Source organism: Gossypium raimondii, chromosome 13 (assembly GCF_025698545.1).
Source record: "Gossypium raimondii isolate GPD5lz chromosome 13, ASM2569854v1, whole genome shotgun sequence".
Lineage (NCBI taxonomy): Eukaryota > Viridiplantae > Streptophyta > Magnoliopsida > Malvales > Malvaceae > Gossypium > Gossypium raimondii.
In genome coordinates this window covers 48,291,209-48,318,163 of record NC_068577.1, presented here as the reverse complement: position 1 = coordinate 48,318,163, position 26,955 = coordinate 48,291,209, and the positions used below count along the sequence as shown (strand labels likewise).

General features: G+C 32.4%; 3 protein-coding genes across 13 annotated transcripts; 2 read left to right on the top strand and 1 right to left on the bottom strand.

The window, feature by feature from the left end:
- The first annotated feature begins 360 nt into the window (after positions 1–360).
- Positions 361–2,533, top strand: LOC105782977 (codeine O-demethylase). Its single transcript, XM_012608116.2, has 4 exons — positions 361–697; positions 795–1,036; positions 1,116–1,440; positions 2,208–2,533. Exons 1-4 carry the CDS (start codon positions 425–427, stop codon positions 2,469–2,471), a joined length of 1,104 nt encoding a protein of 367 aa, XP_012463570.1. The 5' UTR covers positions 361–424; the 3' UTR covers positions 2,472–2,533.
- Positions 2,534–3,594: 1,061 nt separating this feature from the next.
- On the bottom strand, positions 3,595–14,275 carry LOC105782976 (uncharacterized). Of its 9 annotated transcripts, none has more exons than XR_008192611.1 (11): positions 13,478–14,275; positions 12,393–12,522; positions 8,845–9,329; positions 8,363–8,443; positions 8,102–8,206; positions 7,694–7,737; positions 7,454–7,570; positions 6,798–6,881; positions 5,930–6,021; positions 5,763–5,834; positions 4,257–4,336 (listed from the first exon to the last, which is right to left on the bottom strand). XR_008192611.1 is itself a non-coding variant. In XM_052626155.1 (11 exons), exons 1-10 carry the CDS (start codon positions 13,796–13,798, stop codon positions 5,788–5,790), a joined length of 1,455 nt encoding a protein of 484 aa, XP_052482115.1. In that variant the 5' UTR covers positions 13,799–14,275; the 3' UTR covers positions 4,257–4,336; positions 5,763–5,787. The 9 variants fall into 9 exon arrangements, 6 of the variants coding, with proteins under 6 accessions (XP_012463568.1, XP_052482111.1, XP_052482115.1 ...); XM_052626155.1 differs by having other exon boundaries at positions 5,981–6,021; XR_008192612.1 differs by lacking the exon at positions 7,694–7,737 and having other exon boundaries at positions 5,981–6,021; positions 13,478–14,272.
- A 9,353-nt stretch (positions 14,276–23,628) lies between these two features.
- Positions 23,629–25,189, top strand: LOC105783875 (delta(3,5)-Delta(2,4)-dienoyl-CoA isomerase, peroxisomal). Of its 3 annotated transcripts, none has more exons than XM_012609568.2 (3): positions 23,629–23,766; positions 24,049–24,763; positions 24,852–25,189. In XM_012609568.2, exons 2-3 carry the CDS (start codon positions 24,127–24,129, stop codon positions 25,040–25,042), a joined length of 828 nt encoding a protein of 275 aa, XP_012465022.1. In that variant the 5' UTR covers positions 23,629–23,766; positions 24,049–24,126; the 3' UTR covers positions 25,043–25,189. The 3 variants fall into 3 exon arrangements, with proteins under 3 accessions (XP_012465022.1, XP_012465023.1, XP_052481870.1); XM_012609569.2 differs by lacking the exon at positions 23,629–23,766 and adding an exon at positions 23,773–23,938; XM_052625910.1 differs by lacking the exon at positions 23,629–23,766 and having other exon boundaries at positions 23,773–24,763.
- Positions 25,190–26,955: the final 1,766 nt, after the last annotated feature.

The window sequence follows — 26,955 nt, the reverse complement described above, 5'->3', positions numbered from 1 at the left end:
ACAAGGTGTTGTCGACCATTGGGTTCCCAAAACTTAAATTTATTGTTCATTTCAGGTCATTTCGTAAATATTTTTGAACCAAAGTCATTTTTATAAATATTAGTTTTTTGTGGGTTAGATGGGTAAAATATCCCATAAATTAAATTTGTTTATTCGATAAATAAAAATAAGCATTTAATGAAAAAAAAAAGTATCAATAATTTTTTGTGAAATATTTATAAAAAAAATCCATTATCATATTCTGTCATACCCTATTTCCATTTTTTTATTAAAATTATCATGTTGCCAAGTCAATATCTTCTTTTGTACCTATTGTATTCTTACCTCATACAAAAACAGCTGTAACCTTTGTTTTCCCCTTTAAATATCTCCAACAATGGGGTGTATGTTGTAGATTGAAGAGGCTGACTCCTTCCTCAACAATATGGGATCATCATCATCATACACTGAAGATGATTTCAGCACCTCTGCCTTCGATCCTTCAACATTTAGCGTCCAGGAACTTGTTAAATTAGCAGCACCGGATTTCTCAATCCCACAACCATTTGTTCGTATAAACCAACAACCTCCTTCCTTGTCTGTCACCACTCCTTTGCCACCAACCATCGACATGTCTCGTTTGCTTTTGGAAGATGACCACCAGAACCTTGAGCTCCACAAGTTGCACTCTACTTGCCAAGACTGGGGCATCTTTCAGGTTTGTCTGTTTCACTCTCCAGAACTAAATTATATATATGTATGCATGTATGATTGAGTACTGTAGTTAATGAATGGATATGGTGGTACTGGGGCAGTTGGTGAACCATGGGGTTAGCTCATCACTGCTGGAGAAACTGAAGCACGAAGTGGAGGAATTTTATAGGCTGCCATTGGAAGAGAAACTGAAATACAAAATAGGGGAAAGAGGGTGGGAAGGGTATGGAAGGAAGATGAGAGCAGATGGCAAATATGATTGGGTTGACACTTTGAATATTATCACTAACCCACTCCATAGGCGCAGCCCTCATGTCTTCCCACAACTCCCTCCTCCTTTAAGGTTCTTTCCCTCTTTGCTTTAAGCTTCTCAGAAAGTGATGTTTACTTAATATTTAACGGATGTCATCATCATGATGCAGAAGTACGATGGAGTGTTACTTATCGGAACTCCAAAAGCTTGCCACAAAACTTATTGGTTTCATGGGAAAAGCATTGAAAATTAAAGAAAAGGAGATGATGGAGTTGTTTGATGATGGGTTGCAAGCGGTGAAGATGGCATATTATCCTCCATGCCCACATCCAGAGTCGGTGATGGGTCTTATTCCACACTCTGATATGACTCTCCTCACTATCGTACGCCAACTTAATGGAGTGGATGGCCTTGAGATTAAAAAAAATGGCCTTTGGTTCCCTTTCAACGTCAACCCAGATGCTTTTGTGGTCAATGTTGGAGACATTTTCCAGGTACAAACTTTTTTTTTGGGTAAATTATATTATTTGTTACTAAATTATAAATTTTTATTTTGTAATTTAAATTATTCAAAAAAATTTATTTAAATAACTGAACTATTTAAAAGTTTTTATTTAAGTCACTAGGTCAAATTTTTTTTTTTTAAATTCCTTTAACGAACTTCAAGTAATGATTCAACGATTGGTATAATGAATCAATACTCATCGATGACATACCTTAAATTAAATTTGATCTGACAGTCAATATTGAAGATAAAAAAAAAAATCTATTTCAATTTTGATTCGCAAATTCGTGACATCTAAAGCTATTTCATAAAAAAAATACATGAATTGTAAAAAAGAAAGAGAAAGAAAGCTTTCGATTGATGTAGGCAATGCAAATAAAGAAAGTCATAACATCAATTTTAATAACCTTGTGACTTCAATGAAAACTTTTGAACAGTATTGCAACTTTTTTTAGTTAAGTGGCCAAAACAAAAATTTATCCAAAAGTTTTGTGAATAATAGTGTACTCCACCTAATTTTTTTTGGTAAAATTTGAATATAATATAAAAGGTAATTATTTAATACACCGCTAGTAGAGATTTTTAAACTCCACAAGTGAGTTGAGAGTCTGACTAACGACACATTTATTTATTATTTATTATTACATCCTATAATACACTTGGTAAACCCTCAACTAGGATTATATAATTTTTCCATATTACAAAACGCATTCCTATGTATGCATGTATATAAGAAATGTGTAAATGTTAATGCAGATATTTAGCAACGGAGTTTATCACAGCGTTGAACACAAGGTTACTTGCAATAAAGAGAGAGAAAGAATAACAGTTACCTTCAACTTGAGTCCTAACTTTGAGGCAGAGGTAGGGCCTTCATTGAGTCTTATAAATGCAGAAAACCCTCCATTGTTCAGAAGGGTGGGAATGGAGGACTACTTCAAACAGTTCTTCACCATCAAGATCTATGGAAAAAAATATTTAGATTATATGAGGATTCAACCTTCTGAGAATGGCGATTGAGTTTGTGCTTTTTATTGATGGAAAGAATAAAGATAATAAGGAAAATGATGGTTTATGGTGAAGCTTTTTAAGAGTTTTTGGCTTTACTTATGCATGGAGCTCCTAAACAAATAAATTGCAAAAAGAAAAAATAAATTGACAACCGTACCTTTTGAGACATCATAATCTCAAGATTATCATCCCAATTGTGAACGCAAGAATGATGAGCACTTTGAAGCCTTCAAAGATCACGACCGGTGAAAGCACTAGTCTCTTATGGTGATCCACGTAAGCATTTGGAAAAATCAAAACCCATAATTAATCGAATAAATCTATTTAAACCCAATAAACATTTTGCTCACCAAGATTACTATCCTCCTTTAAACGGTATCGCCAGTCGACACCATAACTGTTACTAAATTGGTGCTTTAAGAAGATGGTGAAAAGCAGAAACAGTATGCATGATCATTCTCATCATCATCACCATCGCTGCATAATAACACAGCTTTAAATCCCAGCTCACCCATAACCATTCTTTAATGTTCGGCTGCTCAAACTATAACTTGATTAACGAGTTGTGATCCCAACCGGAAAATCCGCAAAAGAATTTTAGTACTCATTGATCGGTTCATTTTGTGACATGATTCTCTAAATATATGAAAATATTTTAAAACAAATTGAATAAAACCACATCATGTCCGACACTTCCAAATCCAAACTACTTTGCTGCTAGAATATTATTGAAAATCCGAATAACCACGGTGCTAGAATCCGTTGAGAGAAGTCTTCGAAGTATCGACCGCGACCACAGCCCCAACAATGGTAGGTATTGCACCTATGTCAAGGTTTGGTCTCCCTCCTCTTCCAAGAACTTCACAGAAGGATAACACCTCAATTGGTTCAATTGGTGGAGACACGACTTGCATGGCTCAGAAGAGAACCCTTCAAGACTTTCAACAGAAGAGGGGGACAACCCCGACATGATAACAATACCTACAATTATTGGGGGTTCAGCCAGCTGTCCAACAAATGATTCTTATAAGACTTCTGAAGGGGTCATCCCCTCAACAAATGTATATATCAGAAGAAAACCAGATGTAGAATTAGAGAAAATGAATGGAGCAAAACTAACAAAGACTGAGGGAGCCCGAAAGAAGTGGCAGCTAATTTCATTACAACTACAGAGCAGCAGTTGTAGTAGTATAAATATACAAAAAGATCAATTTTGATCCAACATTGAAATGAGAATTGCCAAGCAAAGGAGCTTAAGAAAACAGATTTGTACCAGAAAATGCCTTTGATCTTATATTTGCCATAAAAAGGCAAAGTCACACCTGTATGCATGTATGGATGGATGCATGCAACTCCACACTTTCTTTTCCTTGCCTAAATCCTGAAATTCAATGAGATGGTAGTAGGCAATGTATGGCATCTCTCTTATAACTCAAAACCCATCTTTTCTTTGCTTATCTTTTCTTTTCATCCTTTTCTAAGATTTCCCCCCTCTTTTTCTTATTCCTTTTTCGTTCGCTTCCCCCTTCATAAACCGTCTTGTCCTTAGTTGTATGTCTCTTTGGCTGGAAAGTGAAATTCTTTGCAGAATGCCTCGAATCAAGTATTCAGGTTGAAGATCTTCGCCACTGCCTTTTACTTTTCTTCTGAGGCAATTTAAACGGACTCCAACTCTTTCTACGTTTAGAGGTTTCGCAAAAGAGGCCAGAGGCTAAGGCCTGCTGAAGCCATAACTCGAATTCTTCATCTTCATCAATCATTTCAGCATCCAAATCCCAAGGATATCTGCTTGTGTTGGACCTTTGTGTCTTCTCCAATCCAACCATGTTTACATGGAAGCTAGGTCGATGGGTGTTTGGTCTACATGCCATTCCCTGCAAAAACCATTTTCAGGCAATATTTTAAACAGGCAATATTTTTCCCTCACATTAACACTCTGGACAGTTTCTTGACCAAAAGACATATTTTAGATTTTAGAATTTCAAATCCCTGCACCAACCAAACTCTTCATCTTTATATGGTCTTTTGTTTTGATTATATCCAACATCTTTTCATTCTTAAAAGAAATTTAGCACATATGGTTGAATTTCATACTTCATCATACAATAAAATAAATAAACTCATTACTTGCAGCTTTGCAAAATACTATCCAACCACTGCTTTTTATCTACATTTCAACAATATATAGAGGAAAGAAAGGATTTCATGTAAAAACATTTTAAGAAAGGATTTCATGTAAAAACATTTTAACCCCCTACATTAATATTAGTATACTTCTAGAATTTGAGTGGAGACAGTTGCCCCCACCCTAGATCCATCCATCCTTAGACATACTGAATTAGTAGGAAAAATAGCATGCATAAGGGACTTAGTTACAGAACACATGAGATGTCTATAAAGAATCAATAATCAAATTGGGTTGTATGTGGTGTTTTTTTTTTTTTGGGGGGAAGGACAGGGAACTAGGGTGCATGCAGATGCGCAGAAGTTTCATTTGAGCAAAGACGCAATTTATCAGTTAGGACAACAACAAATAATTGCATTACCCATTCCATTGCAGAGGAGAGTATGACTCAATTCAGTTTGATTAAAAGGAATTTTGTTATCAAGTTCAAGTCTGTATTTGATTAATTTAGCTTGGTTTCTAATTCAATTTGAACATCTATTTCATAACCATAACACAATTTAACCCACTATTTGCATCCAAATCCAAAAGTCAGATTTCAAATTTAAGCCAGCTATAAGAGGAAACCTAGATAATAGAAAACGACACATGAATTTTACACACAGAACAAGATTTGTACATACCATACACAAATACACATCATATCTTTGGCTTACGACTACGGTTTTGATTTGGACTTTAGACAAAAGTAAATTGACAATGATAACAAGAAAGAAAGCCATTTCCATCTCTAAATGGTCAGCTATGTGAATCATATTTTTCTCATTCCACTTGAAGTTAATTTTTCTAGGTAAGATTCATGAAAGGCAACCGCTTTTTGAAATTTTGCCAAATCATTATGAACAAAAGGAAACCAACGAACAATAATTATGTAATCTGGATACCGAACTGGGTTGAAAACTATTTACCGAAACCAAATTTTATCCACTTTGTTTTACAGTGTGAACCAAGCAGTATATATATAACCAATTGTTTGATCATTTAAGTATTTAATATTATGCTATAACTTCTTTCTTTCCCCTTTCGTAACTTCTAAATAAGATCAAATTAACCAATAAAGTTAAAATACACATCCACCAGATATATGTACATGTATCTACAAAACAAGAACTAACCTGACAAATAGCCCATTCTGAAACATCAAAGATCTTGCTCTCGGCACAAACAAAAGCACGTGGTATTTCCACCTAAAAGAAAGACGAGAGCAAACTGTGAAGTGTAATGAATACTATAGTCTGTTAAACAGCAAAGTGCATATAAGGAGATTGCATCAAATGCTTACATCCTTAAAAAGGTATTTTAGTCACATATACATCATTATGTTCTCCATTACCGTGGATAAAGTAATCATGCAGAATGCCCTGGAGCCATATCCTGTTGTCAATCTTCGAATATTATCTCTGTTATGTTTCCCCACATTTTGTTATTAAGCAATTGTGATTCATTTTGGTTAGCACTTGTCCAGTCATAAAACACAGGGATGACAAATGGAATCCCTGAAATTGGCCATCTGGAATTTTAAACACCCAAGTGCACTTAATGCTCAGGGTCAGGAGCTGCTTAAGAACCGGCAAGTGAAGTTGCTTCTGTAAAAGAACCAACATGTCCTTCTCAAGACACCACCATTTAAGTAAGCATTATGCAAGTTTTGGTGTACTCAAATGCTAGAATTAAATAGCTTTTATTCCTGAAATTGGCCATCTGGAGTTTTAAACACCCAAGTGCACTTAATGCTCAGGGTCAGGAGCTGCTTAAGAAACAGTAAGTGAAGTTGCTTCTGTAAAAGAACCAACATGCCCTTCTCAAGACACTACCATTTAAGTAATCATTTAACTAGTATGCAAGTTTTGGTGTACTCAAATGCTAGAATTAAATAACTTTTATAATCTAAATAATTCGTTAGCCTCATTGTAAACACCTTCCTTGTTCCAAAATAAAAAATTAGTAATGCAAAACTCAGATCTGTTACCTCATTCCAGCTCCAATCTTAAATTTAGTATCAGGTAAGCTATTTTCTGCTTTTAACTTAAAACACCACATCAAGAATGGTTGGTAAAGCTAAACAAATTGCCAATTTTATAATAAACACTCGCAATTTCAAGTCATACCAAATTCAGTTGAAATGATCAATTTTGTAAGAAGGAACCCACCTTTTGAGGCCTATCAAACACCAAGGAACCTTTGTACTCAACCCACCCATCTCCATCCTTGGCTTGATGATATTGACAGCAATCCTGAATGCAGAATTAATCTCAAAATTTTATGAATTAAGTAGAGGAGAATATAGATCACTGTATTGAGTGTGTGATGTGTATACATGCATGTTTTTGTGCGTGTACTTACACAGGCATGCATGTGCTTGTAAATTTTGTGCCCACATGAAAAACAAGTGTGTCGTATGCAAGAGAACAAACTTGATTACTGCTTCAATCCTAAAGAGATGCTATCCACATACAAGGTGCTATAAAATCACCTAGGGCACAACTTCGAAGAACTCCTCTTTTGTTTGTCTACTACATTTTTAATGTTCTTAAGTGGTTTGAATCAATTATTACTTTTTGTTTGACGAGTACCTTTTGCTTTCTTAAAATCTGCAAGCATTGGATTGAGGTACATTTTTGTTTGAACTTTTATTTTATTATTGTTTTCGAACTTTTTAATGTTTAAATTTATAAAGATATTTATTATAATTTTAGTTTCAAAAGGCTTATGCCTCAAAGTTTCATTCATGATTAAGCCATATTTCATAACTAGTAAAATGCTTAACTTTTTGAAACAGAGGATTTGAAAAAGAAAAAAGTCCGACCTGGCACCATCTAGCCTTGGCCTTGTTCCTATTTGTGCATACCCATATATGTGAATTACCACACTTAGTGCACTGTATACGCCTTGATTCTTCAGAGCAATAGTCTGGACTGGGCTGCTGAAATAAATAATGGTTGAAAGGTATTAATTTTACATTATCATACAACATGAATGACTAACTCAGAATCACATGAATCAGCAATGCAAAACAAGCTTTCGCATGCAGCCAGCAGGCACTAACCATAACAACATAAAACACTCGATAGTGACTGCCAGAGGTAAACACTGCCATCATGTTGAACAACCCTTAATTAGTCGATTGTCAGACCAGGTAACCTCTGTCACCGTGACTCATAAATTGGTTTTTGCTCAAGAGGACAAAGTTACTATAGAATGACATTTTTTTTTCCATTTTCCAAAAAATCTATAGCAATATATCAATATAAAGAAACTCCTGGACAGAGCAAAACCAAGTGAAAAGAACCCCGAAGCTAGATTTTTGAATTCTAAGAAGTTACATATTATCTCCATTGTGCCAAGCATTTTTGCATTTTCATTCCTCTTGGCTATAAATTCCATTGAAAAAAGAACTGCAAGAAAATAAAACGAAGCAACAAAAATGAAAAGGCGCAATAGAAATCAAAACTACCTGCCGTGAAGAGCTATGGGACTCTTGACAGACACTCCGAGTCCTGGATTCCTCCTTTCTTAATTGCTCATCATAGTCCCTCTTTTTCACGGAATCAGAAAGAACCTACAAAATACACGCCAAATCTGCTTAAGGCCAGAGCCGACACTTACAGAGCTGATGACATTCTTCAGCTTTCATTTTATATGTACACAAAACAGGAACTCAAAATAAGAAATTAAATTAAGACTAAAATATAACAAGAAGAACATAGTTGCTCACCTCGTAAGCACATTGAAGTTTCTTAAATGATTCACTAGCTAAAGGACTCCCCATATTTTTATCAGGATGTACAAGCATTGCCTGTTGTAAGTAGAATTGAGAGAAAATAAATCAATAAAACAAGTAGGTATACCCAAAAATCAATGGAAAATATAAGAAGGCTTTAAAGGAACCTAAGAAGAAGCAAAACAAAGAAGGATATCTTCCGTCTCATCCACAAGCATTCCCTCCTAACCATGTTTCTCCTAGATTCCAACCCATCAAGTTCCTTTATGCAAATCCTAAAATCCTTTCCGTTTTCTTAACAACAAATTAGGAAATAACCTATAAGAAACAAAGGCTAAACATGGCCCGATATCACTAGCATAGAAAAGGAGAAACCTATCTCAAGTCTAACTTTTTGTTGAATTAAGTACCGGGTGCATAGACTAGATATTTAGATAATTGAAATATCTATGCCTTTTTGCCAGGACAGAATCTACCTTCTTTTTATATTCCTTTTTCAAGACTGCAGTGTCAATTTTTGTATGACGAGGAATCCCCAGTGCTTGATAATGATCAGTGCAATTCAATATTCTTGTCATTTCATCAGCTGAACTCGTTTCTTCCTTGACCACTCTTTTTGCAGAAACCTCTTTTTGGTTAATAACAGATGTAGTAGCAGACTTGCTAGATGACTTGCATGGCTGCACCTTCTCAGAGTCAATACTAGGATTTGAGTATTCACATTCCCCAGACAAATCATCTTCCATAACTGGTTTGGATTCCTTTGGCTCTTCATAATGTGCGGTTTCACTCACATTATCAAAACGTTGGACCAAATAATTCAATACATCGTTCGAGAGAAATGCAAGGTTTATTGATAGGAAAACACCAAGCCAACCAACTCGATCTTTGACAAAGTAAATAGAGTATGTAGTTGCTATCAAGACTATCAACCGTGCATGGCTTAAGGAGAACATATAACCTGTGCAGAGAGATAAGAACTTCAGAGATCTGAAATCAATAGAAGCAGTAAAAGAGATTTAATGCAAATATTAAGTCCATGAAAGTTTCAGATTCAAGAATTTCTCATCCAGAATTAGAGATGAATTGCTTCTCACAAGAATAATCCAATAATGCAACACCGGCAACATAGAAGAAATATGCACAAGTTTTTAGAGTAAATATACATGCTAGCCATGTTTTAGATGATATATAGGACTTCTGTGAAGTAACACTCTTTTACACACAGCAAAGGCTGGATAAGGGCTTCAAAGAATAGTCAAGGATATTCCTCAAAATCATCTATCATTTAACTTCATTCCAGAAGGTTAATTGTTGCCAGTAGTAGTGGCAGAAATGATAACCAAAGGCATGAGAAAAAAAACTGATAAAGTCAAAGAGCAATTCAATTAATCACCAAAGGTTAGCATACAGACTGCATGCACTCAGTTCAGACAAAAGATTTGATAGGACAGTGGGCATGCATACACAAACACTAGTATCGAGGAAAATGGCAATTGATGATTGAACTCAACCTAAATGACAATAGATGAAATTGAAGTAAATAACATTAAAATACAGTCAAAGAACCCTACAATTTACTTTCGGAATTAGTGACAATTAATCATCAAGGATTAATAACTGCAGGCACTTCGTTTGAACGGTTTGAACCAATGTTGTTGGAACTGGACAGGACCAGCCGATCCAACCGGTTGAACCAGGAACCAGCGGGTGCACCAGTCCAGACAAGGACATTGAACCAGGTTTTGAGCAAATTGCTCAGAATTGCCATTGAACTGGTTAAAAAACCCATTGAACCAGCTTCTTATATTTATTAGTCCAAACCGGTAAACCAATAAAAATAAAAATCTGGCCCAAAATCCAAATAAAAATAAATAAATTTGAAAAAAAACACTAAATAAATCTATTGGATAAAAACTTATTTTCTCAGTCAAATTTGATTTAAAAATTTATCGAGTCAAGTTGAATGAAAAGAACCGAGTTATAAATCTTTTCAACTTAAAATAAATACCAAGTATAATAAAACAAGCTCTATAAGATGTTAGGAGACTTAAGAGTTCAACTAAAAACTTCACAAAAATTAGGACTTTAAATGAGCCAGAGTTCGAAAAGTTGCAAACTTTTAATATGGGTATCGGTGTATGTATGAGGCTTCAGATCAAATACTTTTGCTTGCTGCCATTTAATATTAAATTGTGTCAAATTGTCAAGGTCTTTTTATTTCATGAGTTATATGTCTATACATGCGATGGGCACCAATGTTTAATCAGTTGTGGGCTTTATTAATGTGTTTATTGCTTGAAATAATTTTAATTAATTGGATGATATTGAACTCGGTATGTATCTCGACTCAAGCCTAGAGATTAGTTATGTCGTTTACCTGAAATTATATTGTTAATGTTTGTTTTGGTGGTTCAGTTTCAAGTTTTCAATACTTCAATTATGATTTAGGAATGATAATGTTGACGTTTTAATTGAATTTGGAATGTTTAATAGATGTTTATGTCATTATTTATTTATGTTTATAACTTTTTTAGATTTCCTTTTTCTGATTTTTCCTATTTTTCTAAATTTTTTCCTCCCTTTTTTTATTTTTTGGCGGACCAGGAACCAATCATCTGACCGATTCAACCACCAGTATGGTTCTGAAAACATTGGTTTAAACAAAGCATTTGATAGGAAAATCGGCATGCTTAGAGAAGCACTGGTATTGAGGGAAATTATAACAGATAGATCTCAACTTAACCTAAAGACATCATATAATAGATTAACCAAAAATAGCAAACTTGTCAATTTGAAATAGGAAATAACATTAAAACAAGTACCAGCAAAGGATCCTATAATCACTTCTGGACCTGATAACATCAAAGTGTGAACTGCAGGCACTTGATTTGGATAAAGCATTTCACAGAGCAGTGAGCAAAGCAAAGTATGACAAGAACTGGTATTGAGGAAAATTACCATAGATAGATCGAACTCAACCTAAAGATATGCTAATAATTTAACCAAAGATAGAAAACTTTTGCATTTGAAATAGCTTATAATATTGAAACAACTGCCAAGGATCACATAATTTTTTACTTTTTGGATTTGATAACATCAAGGAACAATTCATTTAATCAACAAGGTGTTAAAACAAAGATTGGAGGCACTTGACTTGGACAAAGCATTTGATAGGACAGTCAGCAGCTTAGACAAAGCACTGGTACGAGGAAATTACCATAGATGTACAAAACTCAACCTAAATAAAAGCATGATTTAACCAAAACTGGCTCACTTTCAATTTGAAATAGTAAATAACATAATTGCCGTCAAATGATCCCACAGATTTTACTTTTAGGCTCTTATGTTCCTAATCGTAAATCTTATGAGGTCTGATGAAACTAATCCCACAACCACCTACACTTACTAGACATGCAAATTCTCTACAGTTTAAGAAGGAAGTAAAGAGAGCCTAAGATGGAAAATGCTTAGCTTATAACAAAAATTTACTGACTCACACAGAAATTAAGAGGCAAAGCTCCTTTCATTATTTCCTGGTCTTGTTCCTACCTTTCAATTATTTCAGGGCCTTATCCTAGTGATACTTGTCACAAACCAACACTTCCTCCTTCAGTTTCCATTGGCAGAGTACCACCCTTACTTCCAAGAAAACCATATCAATTTGTAAAAGAACTTACAAAGTTATGGGTGCTTCATTCTCCCTATATATTCCTATAAGTTTTCTACTTTAATGAGCTTTCCATGCACAAGCACATGCATGTTGGAACTTGTATCTACAAACTAGTAAAACGAGGCATAAGTCTTTTGGACACAGAATAAGGTAGATAACATCTGCTTGAGAAAACAGATAATCTCATACTTGATGTCTGTAACTATTCCTCAAACAGAGGATGTATCACAGTCATCAACAACATTGATAAACCCATCTCCTGTATCATGATAGAAGTATGCATGAAATAAGTGAAAACATCATCTGAAGACAAGAAAAATTCATAGTCAGGGAGTAAGAAATAAACCATACCTCCAACTATAAAGAGTGTTCCCGTCATCCAAAAGTTAGCATACATCCATAGTATCAAAATGCTGAACAATCCTACAATAAAGAGTCCGGGAGTGTAACCTAAGTTCTGAATGGCAGCTCCAGCAGCTCCCTGAAACATATGAGACAAGACTCTTAGTATCATTCTCAAGCTTCTAATGACTATTTAAATAAGATTGGTGCCACTCAGTAAAACTGACCCTCGTATTTGTTTAATAAAGTGAAAATCCATCAGAACTCCCAATAAACCATAACATCAGCAAGTTTTGTTTAACTTGATAAAAAAATCCACCATTAGCATCTATTAGTAACTTTTGCTCCTTCAATTTCATGTCCAAAGGAACCAGTAGAAACAAAATGCTATCAGACAGAGTAACACATTTGTAGGTTAGGGGATATTTTGAACCTTCACAGTCACAATTTTGAGAGAACAAGTAATTTGGCTCATTCGTGATTTAAGTGTTCAAATAAACTTCACTGGCACTTGTACAGACATCACCATGCAGATGGTTTTACTCACAATAGTGTGGGGCAAAAAGCAGCACTTCGAAACAGCCAAGGATGATGCTCAATGAACTTTCCATCAAAAACCAGAAACAAAAGCATGTTGAAACCTCTCAGAAGGACTTCAGGAAATAATTTCCAGCCAACAGTTCAGCAATCAGCACAGCCAGATGATTTTGGGGAAAACAACCTATAAGCTAAATCAAAGCATTCTTGCCAAGAGACTCCAGCCTATTAACATATTGATTGGGAAACAAAATGTTTTAACTTCATTTTTGTTTTTAACTACTCAACATCAAGCAATCAGGCCGATAAATTTTACCATAGAAAACCCAGTCTTTTTTTCATCTCAAACAAATTTCAAAATTGCAACAACGTTAACAAAATAAAAATCGAAGTAATCAATCATCCCAACTTGGTTTTTAGCTCCTTCCAGTCAAATTAACAAGTCTATCTAACTAATCAAATCATTATAAAATCGGCAATCAGCTTGAAAAGTGTTCAATAACGCAGGAAACCCAAAAAGATACCATATTTTAACAAAAACATAAAACGAGACATACCATACTTAGAAGTAGATAGAGTAAGCGAGACATGGAAGTCAAGCTGAGGAAACAACTCCACATTATAACAAGCAAGGAAGCTGAACCCAATCTGCTACATGACTGAAACCCTCTCACCAAACAATCTTTCCAATAAACCAAAAGCAACCTTGAGAACTTCCAGAGATTAAGAAATGCACTACAAACCATAGGCCAATGCTTCTCAATTAACAACCCCATTTTATCTCTACAACAACCAACAGCTGTTTTCGCCTTGGAATAAACATGCTTCTGAGATTTTAACCATTTCCAACCTTGCTTATACAGCACTATATCCTCCATCACCCCTTTTAGCCTTGGATTCACCTCACAAGATGGATGAAAGTTTTGCCAAGGAAAAAAACCGTTTCAGGATTTGAAGCTCAAAGGAAATAAAATACAACTATAACCCATTTACCAGAAAGAAAGAAAAAACTTCAAACACTATACCCATTTGAAAAATTGCAGTTGAGAGAGCAAATTCGATGACACTGGTTCATTCAAAGCTGAAATTTGCTTCACATGTAAGCTTCCAAAAAAGTATATTTTAAAAAATGAAAATAAATAAATAAAGCCGAAAGATGGAAGCAAATGATGGCCCTTTTTGACTCTGAAAGTCTAAAACTAAATCCAAAGACAGAGATAAGTGAAGTAAAGCAGATGATACAGTGGGTTGAGCAGAGAGAGTAAAAGCAAAATGATATGATATCAGAAAAGGATTCAATGTTTATTTCGATTCTGTTTTTCTGGTATGGTTGCAAAACCCTAATAGGCTAATACTACTATTATTTGCTTTTTCATAATTAACTAAAGTTAAAAAGAAATTCATACCAATTAATTATTTTAGGAATGTTGACCGTCGTCTTTAAAGTTCCATCTTAAATTTGTCTCAATTTATCTTTATTACTTTTATCCAATTTTGTTGTTGCACTCAATCAATTTTAAACCCTTATCAATTCATAATTCAATTTGGGTCTAATTACTTAAGGTAGAGTGATTACACTTAATTTTAATTTGGTCTAATTTTACTATTAAACCCTATATTATGTGTAAATTGTGGATTTAGTACATGTACTTTAATTTAGTCATTTTCAATCCTTGTACTTTTAGATTTTGAAAATTTTAGTACTAACCAAATGATAACTATTGAATTCATTAAGTTAAATTTTGTTATTGAAATTAAGAGATCCTCAAAACAATAAACAATTTTTAGAAATATAAAATCAATGGAATTAGCTTTTAAAATTAAAATATGATCCAAATGTATGATTGTCGGCTAGCTTGGAATAAGCAAATTATAAATTTCGTGGGATGGAAACACTAGAAAAGAGAATGATAAAAATTGTGACCAACAATGATTTTTAAAAGGATGAAAATGTTGGAGTTCTAAAATCATAGGTTATATCCATAATAAATACAACATAATGGTCATTTTTTAGGTTATAAATAATAAATAATACAATTAACATCCGTTTTTATTTTAAAAAATAACATTTATTAAAGGATTTTACCGAGACAATTGTCTATTAAAGTCCAAATTTACTTCATGTATGTCTTTTGACATGGTTTTCGTCTGTCTTTTGACACGGTTTTAGAAAAGAGTGCTAGGGATTTTTATTTTTTTTGGAGTTTTGCGTATACGTGTTTATGGAGGAAGAACTGGCTAATTTGATTCTCATAAATAAGGAGGAAGAGGCATTTCGAGAAGAGGCACCAGTGGTGGAGAATAAGAATAAACTTTGTACGGTACGGCGATGTTTGACTAACAGTGTGGTCCACTTCCCTTCTCTACGAAATACCATAACTAACTTTTGGCATCCCATTGGGGGATATTCATATCATATATTGGTGAGAAAATGTATATTTCCCTTTTTTTTTTCATACAGTAGATATGAACAAGGTGATGGCTGGTACCCCATGGTTTTTTAACAACCATTTACTCCTACTGCATAAGATTCAACCAAGGGAAGATTCGATGTTAGTTCCGTTACTATCGGCCAAATTTTGGGTCCAGGTACATGACTTGCCTCCAATAATTTGGTAATTTCTTAGGGATTTTTCTCGAATATGATACATCAATTTCAATGTTGGGCCTTCAAAGGTACATGAGAATCAAAGTGAAGTTGGATGTGAGTCTGCCTCTAAAGCGGAAAAAGAAAGTTCTGGTGGGAAATGATCATGTTTTCTATGCATGATTTCAATATGAAAAGTTGAGCTTGTTTTGTTTCATATGTGGTAAGCTTGGCCATTGGGAAAGTTTTTCTCCGATTAGGGTTAGAATAGATTCATCGAAAGTAATCTTCGAATGGGATATTTCACTTTGTGCTGTAACGAGGAGGAGAACTGTACCGGTGAGTCATTGGTTGGGTGAGGTGGATGGACTAGTTTGTCGAAACTTGGATAAGAAAAGTGGGGACAATGGGCATAATGGTGGGAATGATAGGGATATACGGTGGATTTGGAAGGATGATTTGGAGAGATTATATCTCAACCTAAATTATATCCCATTAGGCCTAGAATTGAGGCATTAAATTATGAACATGTTAATCAACTGAATATGGGTTGTGAGGTCGACAATCGGGCCTCGAATGTTTCAAGCCTATAGATTTGATATTGGAATGGGAGAATGATCCTCTTCACACAATGGATGGTAAGAAACGACAGCGTTTGGTGGGGGACTCCTCTTTGCGGAGTCGACTAGCTTTGCTTTGCAGAGCAATGAAAATTCTAAGTTGGAACATCCGTAGATTAGGTAAACTATGGATCGTTAATTGCCTCAAGACAAACTGAGAGTTATTTCTCCTCAAATTTTGTTTCTTATGGAAACAAAGCTTAGTATGAAATAGATGGAAGATGTACGAAGGAAATGTGGTTTTGGGATCGGAATTGATGTAGGGGCTATAGGATCCAAATGAGGCTTATCTTTGGGATGGAAGGGTAATTCTCTGGTCAGTTTAAGGAGTTTTTCCTAGTACCACATCCATGCTAATATTCAAGATGATGATAATAGATATCTATGGAGGTTAACGGGATTTTACGGGAATCTTGAGAAATGGTAAAGAAGATTGTCATGGGATCTTCTCAGGTAGTTGGGTCAAGATCATTCGACCCCCTGGTTGGTTGTAAGGGACTTTAATGAGATCACATTTTCATTTGAAAATAAATGTGAGCGCATTTGGTCAGAAAGACAGATGATTGAGTTTCATTCGACGCTAGACGATTGTGAGTTAAGTGACTTGGGCTTCATTGTTAGATGGTACACGTAGGAAAGAGGGAGGTTGTCTTCAAAAAATATAAGGGAGAGACTTGATCGGGGTGGTGCGACTTAAGACTGGTGGAGTCTTTTCTCATATTATTCGATTAAGCATTTGAGTCATACCATTTCAAATCATTATTTGATACTAGTGGATACAATGGGAAGAACTCAGAAAGAATTGATGAGAGAGAATCATAAATTTTGTTTTGATGCCAGCTAGTGGTTAGAAAAATTGTGTGAAAAGGAAATTAGGCATGGATGGACGTTTTATTCTGAAAAGATCCCGGTGAATTTAGAAAAGTTGGGTGGACAACTATAGAGATGGAGTCATCACATTAAAATGGAACGAGTAATGGGTCGAAAGAAACTAGAGGAAAGACTATTGGAACTTTATGATCTCGATCCAGAAGATGATGTGTTGGAAGAAATCACTAGTATTCACTTGGGTATTAACCTTGAAGAGGATAAAAAGGAATTGTTTCGGGAGCAACTTACCCGTGTTAACTGGCAGAAGAATGGCAACTATAACACCAAATTCTTCCACAAAGTTGGGATGGGGCAACAACATAGAAATAAAATTCATGGGTTAGAGAATGAGGATGGTAGTTGGGTCACTAATGGTGAGGGTATGTTGTAAATTGCCTCGGAGCATTTTAGGAAGTTATTCACTGCATCTACGATAAGTGATGATGAAAGAATTTTGGGACTAGTTCAGTAGAGGATTATAGCGAGCATGAATAAAGAATTACTAAAGTCTTTCACTAAGGAGGGCAGATGGATTGTATTCAAGTCGATGTCTCCTCTTAAAGCCCTGGGGATTGATAGGTTCCCAGCATTGTTTTACCAAAGGTATTGGTACATTGCTGGCTCTCATATTTCTCAATATTGCTTATCGGTTTTAAGATAAGAGGTTGAAATGGGTGAAATTGATAAAACCCATATAGCCTTGATATTGAAAGTTGATAAGCCAAAAAATATGACGCAATTTAGACCCATAAGTTTATGCAATGTTATTTATGAAATTATTGTAAAAGTTTGAGTTGGGCACATAAGTGAAATTCTATATTGTTGTATTGATGAGGCCCAATGGGCATTTATACCAGGTAGACAGATTTCAGACAATGTGTTAATTACCTATGAGGTTTTACATTCACTGAAGATGAAGAAAATGGGCTCTAAAAGAAACTTTGAGCTTAAACTCGTTATGAGTAAAGTGTATGATAGAGTGGAGTGGGACTTCTTAGCTAGTATGATGGTTAAATTGTGATTTTATGCTAATTGGGTAGCGCTAATTATGAGGTGTGTTTGCTAAGTATCTTATACAGTGGGTGTTAACGAAGATGCCAGTGAGCGATTTTAACCATCGAGAGGGCTGAGGCAAAGGGATCCGACGAGCTCTTACCTCTTCTTAATTTGTGCTTAAGGTTTCTCAACATTATTGAATGAGGCAAGGGGATCCGCTTATAGTTAAAGCTACACTTTTAAATTGTTTTATAAAATTGTTTGTTTTCTGCACATGCTCACACGCGGCCAACCATTCATAACCCTATTAACACGACTTTGAATCGGACAGATACATAGAACATCCATCCAACACACCAAACTAGCAAAAAAGTGATTCATCAGATAAACCGAAAAAAGGGTAAACTGGCACGTAAATTGCATATTGGCGCACATAACGCATATTGACACACAAAGTGCTACTAGCGCATAAGCGCATAATCTTATACACAATCAAATCCTATGGCATGCTAACTATATCCGACTCAGCTCGACTAGTTAATAGGGTACCAATGTTCAATAGTATTATAGAACATGATACATATACCAATTCGCATGCATATGCATATTGATAAGCTAATCTCATCATCAAACATATATGTTTCATATCATATAACATACCTTATTTCAATTCTCATTTCACATATCACAACTCAAGTATCTCATGTCATTTTTTAATTTATTCATTTTAGTCCTCTAATACAATAATTTATATCACAACCAATTAAAATCATTCACAACCCCCTCATGTACTTAACATATATTCATCTAATTTACACATTTAATCAAGAAATAAATCTATTCTGAATCATAAAAGTACAAACCGAGATTTCGCACATCACTTGTCCACGATTTTCTCTTTTCCTTTCCCTTTCGATGGTTCGGTGTTATCGTTAACTAAAAATGATCACAAAACATATCATATTATCAATTTCCAGCCAAATCAAAATCAAATATCAAATTTCACCTATTTTGCAAATTATTCAATTTAGTCCCTAAAATCAAGACAAGCATAACTTTCAATTTAAGGCTTTGGATTAAAATTCGATTCCACCAAAACTCATTAGGGACCCTCGATTTTCTATTCCTACTGACATTTTACAATAGTTTTGCATGTAACTCGATTTGGTCCCTAATGTACGAAACTAACAATTAAGCTTTACAAGTTAGTCCTTTTCATAAAATAAGCTTAATTTCTAACAATTTCATACCAATTTCATCTAATTCTCAACAATGGAAACTTTAAAAAAATTTAACAATTTTACAAATTGGTACATAGCCTAGCTAAATCAAACTTTCATGGTTCAATGTCTATAAAATCAAAGAAAATGACTAAAATAAGGGCCAAATATGAGACAAGATAAAGAAAATAGTGGAGTTACCATTAGTTTTCTTTTGGTAGGTAGGTAAAGGTCATTAAGACATTTAAAGAATTTTCACCATTATTTTGTTAGTAGATGAGACATTAATGTCTCAATAAATATTTTATTTTAAATATAAATATTTTACATAATTTAAAATAAAATATTATAAAGGATTATCTATATTTGTTTATTGGATTCCAACTCAGCTAGAAAATTATTAAAATACTCTTCTAGACATAAAGTTATATCATTATAAGAGTGTTTTATCTTTATCCATTTTTTATTAAAAATTAATAAAAATTCAATCATGACACAATGAATTTTAAATATTTAACTTCATCATTTAAACCAAGAGAAAATATTTGGTATACTGTTAGCTTTTAGACTACACATTCCACAAGTAAGGTCAAATGGTTGACAAATGTCCTATAAATATATAATAAAATATTTAAAAAAAAGACATGTGTCAAATTTTGAAGTTTGTTTGTGGAATAAAAAAAAGTACACTTTAGTGTACCACATACTCATCCTTAAATAAAAACCTCAATTATTTTTTAAATTAATTTTTATAAATATATTTGGCTAAATAGATCATATTGCCAAAAATAAAAGTTTATTGGCTAAATAGGCCAATTTTTTTTGTTTGAAAATATAGGAAAATAGGTTGTTTTCAGAGAGAGAGTAGGAAAGCGCGTCTAATTGGGCGCACTTTTCTTGCCAACTAGGCAAGAAAGCGCGCTCAGCTGGATGCGCTTTCCCTTTAAGTTGTATTTTTAGACTTTTTTGATATAATTAGTTTGTTTGGTCAGTTAAATGTTAATGGTATTATCCTTAAGTTTTAGGTTCAATTCTTCTCCCACTCGCATTTATATTTTTTATTTCATTTTGTTTTAAGCTTTTTATATTATTAATTAATGTTTTTAACATATTAGTTCAAATGGTTAAATAATAATAATTTTATCCTTGAGACCCAATTTCAATTCTCATATTCTAAACACATTTGTAATTGTTATTTCATGTTGTTTCAAGTTTTTTATTTTTAATTAATAAATATATTATTTTCAAAAAATAATATTTTAATTCATTTTTAATTAACAACTCTTTTATTCATAAAATCAAATAATTATTAAAATATGATTATTTTTAGTAAATATAATTTTTATATGTGTAATATTTATTTTTCAATCCATATCATGAGTGTAGTAAATTTTAGTATTATATATTTTTGTATGTGTATTTAAAATATTTAACATATAAAAATATTTGAAATATCATACCCACAATGTAGATGAAAAACAACGACATTTGAAATATTTTACATATAAAATAATAATTATATTTGAAATAATTATTTCATTTTATAATATTAGAAATCACCATATGCATAATATATGTGAAGAAAATAAATATTTGACATATAAATATTATAGCTAAAGAAAAATATATAAAAAATTAGTTGATGTTTATATTATATATAAAAGTTATTAATTTCAAATATTTTTAACATAATGATATATGTAAAATATATATTTTTATTATATAATTACATATTTATTATTTTATTTTATCAATAAAGAAATTATTAATTTAAAAGATGAATTAAAATATATTTATTAATTAAAAATAAAAAAGGTTTGAAACAACATGAAATAAAATTACAAATGTATTTAGAAAAAGGAATTAAGCATGAGTCTTAAGGATGAAATAAAAAATATTTATGTTTTTGTCAATCAATTTTAAAAAATTACGAAATGGTAACTAGACTATTCGAAAGTTTTCATTTAAGTCATTAAACTATTCAAAAGTTTTTATTTAAGTCACTAGGTTGTTAAATTTTTTTTTTAAATTTAGTTAGCAAGCTTTAAGCAATAATTTGACAATTAGTGTGGTGGAGCAATACCCATTGATTAGTAGAACATACATTAGATCTAAGTTGATCTGATAGACAATGTCGAAAATTGAAGCAGCAACCAATTTAGATTTTGGTTCACAAATTCGTAATGTTCAAAGTTGTTTCACGAAAAAATAAATTGTAAAAGAGAAAGGAAATGAAGCTTTCGATTGGTGCGGGTGATGTAAACAGAGAAGACTATATAGTGGTGACTTTAACAATCTAATAAATTTAATGAATTTTTTTTAAAAAAAATTTATATTGTTTTAAAAAAAATTGAAAGACCCAAATGTAATCTTACTCGAGTAATTTTTTTAATTTTTTTTTAATTTTTTGGTGTTGGTTTCTTCTTTTCGGGGATGAAGGTGAAGCCTTCAGTTCCATTTAAAATTGAAACTGGGAAACCCAGAAATATATATTCAGAATTCATTGAGAAAAAGTCAAACACCACATTTAACACTAAAATTAAAATCAGATATTAACCAAAATTATATAAAATTTTGTGAGGTTCAAAGGGAAGCATGACTATTCGTTTTACATGCGACACCCTTCTTCAATTTGGTCCAATTCTCATCTAAGCCCTTTTACTCTTTACATATTTAAATTTTAATTTTTCTACTTTAATCTCACAAGTTCACTTCCTTCCCTCTTTTGATTTAATAATTAAAACTGAAATGAATTACACTCTCAGAAGACTTCCACAAAATTGAATTACATAAAAATTAATCGCATGTCAAATATGAGTTAAAATAAAGAAATAAAAATATTAAATCTAGAAGTATAATATTGACTAGGGTCACATCTTTTATTAAGTGTGACAAGTATAATATAATAATGAATATAAGTTCGAGTAATTACAAATATCAAATTATTACAAATGGATTGTCCGAATAATCATCAAGTAGAATCAAATTATTTTCGCACAAATGGATTAAGAACTAATACAATCTAGACTAAGGCTTCCTTTGGATACAAAAAATCTCCCGTTTCAGTGCGTTTAGACCATTTTTTTGAAATCAATCGCACTGATATTGGTGTTTGGATTTTACCCATTGCCGCACTCATCATGCTGTAGTATCAGTGGCGCCACTGGAGGTTCTACATGCAGTGAGAATTTGCAACTCCATTTGAAAGATGGAAAGTACCTTTTCATCCATGCTTTTTACTTTTTCTTTTATCCTTTTACATCTAATTTTCTATTTAAGAATTTCAAATAATATTATTAATTTAATATATACAATCTTCATATTAAATTTAATAAGTATTTTTATAATTAAAATTAAAATTATTTATTATTTTAAATTATTTATAATTAAAATTTCTAGTAATAATGAAACTTGCTATGTCTTATGTTATTATATTTTTTAATTAAAAATCATCTATTTAGATACTTCAAAATTTGATCTAAGTATAATGTTACTATTTATGAAAATAATATTTATCATTGTTATAAAAATATTTAACTTTAAAAATTAAAATAATTATCATTTTATCTAATAAATAATTTAAATTAATTATATAATTCATTAAAATATTAGAAGATACATTTTAATATTTTATTAAATTAATTTATAAATTCACATATTTTAATAATTTTAAAAAGTAAAATAATTTAAAAAACTTCTATTATATATCAATTCTAATCTGATGTCCTTAATATTCATTTTTTATTCTTATCTCACCGCTACAGCTGTGTTTGAATCCAAACACACACTCCACTATTGTTTCTAATCTCACCGCTACAGTAACTAATTTCACCGCCACCGCTATTTTTAACCTCACCGGAGGTAAACACACTGCCCATCCAAACTAAACCTAAGTATGGGTTTGAATAGACGGTGCGATGTGGTGCTTTTAGCTTACTGTTTGTCTCGCACTGCAATATTTAAGAAGCACCTCCCTAAAACCAACAAACTGAGACTAATTGGATCAGGGGTCAGCTTAGCATTAAGCACTTTGGGTACAAAAAACTCTTTTGAGATAAAATCATTATTAAATAATATACTTTTTGAGCTTTTCAAATGTGCTTTTAAAAATAAAAATGTTGTAAAAATACTTTTTTAACCAAAAGTAGAAGCAGAAAGCTTTAGCTTTTGCTCAAAAGTATATATATATATATATATATATATATATATATATATATATATTTAAACAAAAATACTTTTGAGAAGTAATGCTAAACTAAACTCTCACATATGATGAGATAGAGATATATTTACATATAATTGTATATGATAAATCTTGAATCATGACTTTTATAAATTAATCATGCGAGTAAAATTTTTTTTATTTTAGAAATGTAATATAATCTAATTTAATATAAATTTTTTTGATGATTTTATTATTTCAAAATTAGTTATTAAATCAGAGTACTGAAAGATTGAAATTTTGGAGTAAATTTTAAAAATGGCAGGTATAAACCCATGAAATTTCTAATACAACCAAACAGTTTTATTCTTTCCGTTTTCATCTGTCAAAGGTTTGGCTTCTCTCCTCCAAGTCCCAGCAAATACAATCCCCATTCCCCACGCCTCTTTGTTTTCTAATTCTTTTTCTTTTATTTTTCTGGGTTACTTATTAAATCAAATCAAATTCTTGTTGTTGTTAGTTTTTGAAAGATTTAGATTGTATTTCGTTGGGTTTTAAATCTGGTATTTTGCTATCTTATCTGTTGCCGTTTCTGTGTCTTTGGCTTCGGTTTTTATAGAGAAATTGTGAGCTCAAATCTTTTTTTTTCCTGAATTGTTCTTGATTTTGGCAGCTGTAGAATACTGTGGGAATTGAAGCATAATTTGTGTCAATTTATTTGGCCAGTTATCACATTTTTTCAGAGAATAAAATGGAAGAGAAGTATGAAACTCTGAAGATTCAGCAAGAATCGCCAAATTCTGGAGTTTTTAACCTAATCATTAACCGCCCATCTGTCAGTAATGCACTTGGACTCAATTTCTTTAGTGAATTCCCCAAAGTTCTTAATGCGCTCGACCAAAACCCTATCGTCGCCGTCATCATTCTATCCGGATCCGGCAACCACTTCTGCGGAGGTATCGACCTTAAAAGCCTCGCAGCTATCGCCGATGATAACTCGGGTGATCAAGGCCGCACCAGGGAACGGTTACGGAGAAAAATCAAGCTCATGCAAGATGCGATCACCGCTATCGAGCGGTGCCGGAAGCCGGTAATCGCGGCGATACACGGCGCGTGTCTTGGCTTGGGGATCAATATCGTGACGGCCTGTGACATAAGGTATTGTACTAAGGATGCATTTTTTTCTGTCAAGGAAGTGGATTTGGCTATCACCGCCGATCTCGGTACGCTTCAGAGACTACCCGGGATAGTAGGGTTTGGGAAGGCCATGGAGTTGTCGTTGACGGGAAGGAGGTTCTCGGGTGATGAGGCCAAGGAATTGGGCCTGGTTTCTCGGGTTTTCGGGTCGAGGGAGGAACTGAAAGAAGGCGTTCGCACCATTGCAGAGGGTAAGTTGGTGGTTGGTGGTTGGTTTCCTCATTTAATTTCAGTACTTTTGCAGACATAAATGATGAAAAGGAGTTGTTTGGATGGCAGGAATTGGAGGGAAGCCGCCGCTAGCGGTGGTGGGAACAAAAGCGGTGTTGATACGAAGCAGGGATGTGAATGTGGAACAAGGGTTGGATTATGTTGCAACTTGGAACTCTTCCATGCTTTTGTCTGAAGATCTGACAGAGGCAATCTCTGCTCAAAAACAAAAAAGGAAACCAACTTTTGCTAAGCTTTAAATTTGATGGTATGTTTAATAGGAATGGGTAGCTGGATGGAATCAAGCCAACTTCAAGTTAATGTGTTTTTAAATCCAAGTGTAATGTAGTTAGGTAAATCCTATGTGATTTGGCTACACTTCTAATTTAATCTCTCTTCTTATTGAATTGATTGTTAGTAAGAAAATCTAATGAGATAAAACTTTGATTAAAGAAAAATAACGCAATATGTTTTAGGGTGAGTTTGGATGGACGGTGCGGTTAGTGTAAAAAAAATAATAGTAATGAGATTAGATATGTAATAATACTGAAGTGTGAGACAAAAATGCACCAATCGTCCATTCAAATTCACCCTTAAACTCCCCTCAGCATGACAATAGCACTTAACATCTTTGAGTTGATGTATTTTAATTTTGTATAAATGTCTTTCAAATTTTGCAATTGATAATGCATGGGTAATCAAATCTACTAAATTATCACTAGCGAATTTGTTGAGCTTTAATTTCACATTTATTTAAATATCATGAATGAAAATTAGTTTTGATGAAAATATGTTTAGTTATATCTCTTTTGATGTATCTTCTACTAATTGAGCTATATAAGATAATTAGTACCTTACATAACTTTATGATATGTTGAGTCATTAGTCTTAACCAAACACTTCACAACTAGTCTCATGCATTGCAAATAGTTTTGCATGATTTGAGGAGGCAACCATTAATGTTTGTTGTTGAACACCATTACATATAGACTTAATGATGCAAAAAGCTCTCAAACTTTAAAAATAATAATAATAATTAAGTCTTTGTTTTTTCTTTTTTGCAATCATTTGGGTATTTAAACTTTCAAAATGCATAAAAAAGACTCTCAAACCTTTTCAAAAAAACAATTAAGTTTATACTTTTTTTTGCACTCAATTGGGTACTTGAATTTTTAAAATGTATCAAAAGACCCTCAAATTTTTTCAAAAAAGCAATTAAGCCCTCTTTTATTAAAATTAGAAATAATTTATAAAAATTAAAATAAATAAAAGATATAAATATTATTAAATTTTAATAAAAAATAAAAATTAAAGTTTTATTAAAAATTAGAAAAAAATATAAAAATCGTAAAAAATATAAAAAATTGTAAATTTTTATAAAATCATAAAAATTATAAAATATATAGAAATATAAAAAATTATAAAATTTTATAAAGTCATAAGAAAATTATACAAAATGTAAAGAAATATAAATTTCGTAATTTTTTTTATAAAAATTATTGTACAAAAAAAAGCATTTTATAATTTTTCTATGACTTTTATTGATTTTTATTTTTTTCGCCACGTGTCACGCTGTGTTGCGACACGTGATGACTTTAATTGAAAAAACTATGAGTCGTTAATTTTTTATGATTTTTATAAAATTTTACAATTTTTTTTATTTTTTATGATTTTTATAAAAAAATTATAATTTATAATAATTTATATTTTTATTAAAATTTAATAATTTTTCTAAAATTTATTATTTTTATTAATTTTTTCTAATTTGAATAAGAGCTTAGGCTTAATTGTTTTTTGAAAAATTTTGAGGGTCTTTTTTTATGTATTTTAAAAGTTCAAATATTCAATTAAGTGAAAAAAAATAGGGGCTTAATTGCTTTTATTTTTGAAGAAGTTTGAGGGCTTTTTCGATGCATTTTGAAAATTCAAATGCTCAATTGAGTGTAAAAAAAGAGAGGTTTAATTATTTTTTTTTGAAAAAAGTTTAAGGGCTTTTTAAGATAGTCCTTTATGCGGATCCAAAAGGAATCTAGCTCAAAATAGCCAACTAATTGAGGCGGTAAATCATTTGAGTAAAATATCCCCATAATAATTGTCCTCTTGATATATTTAAATATATAATTAATTTCATAATATCTATTTGCTCGAGAATAGTTAAATCTTGCTAATAAAT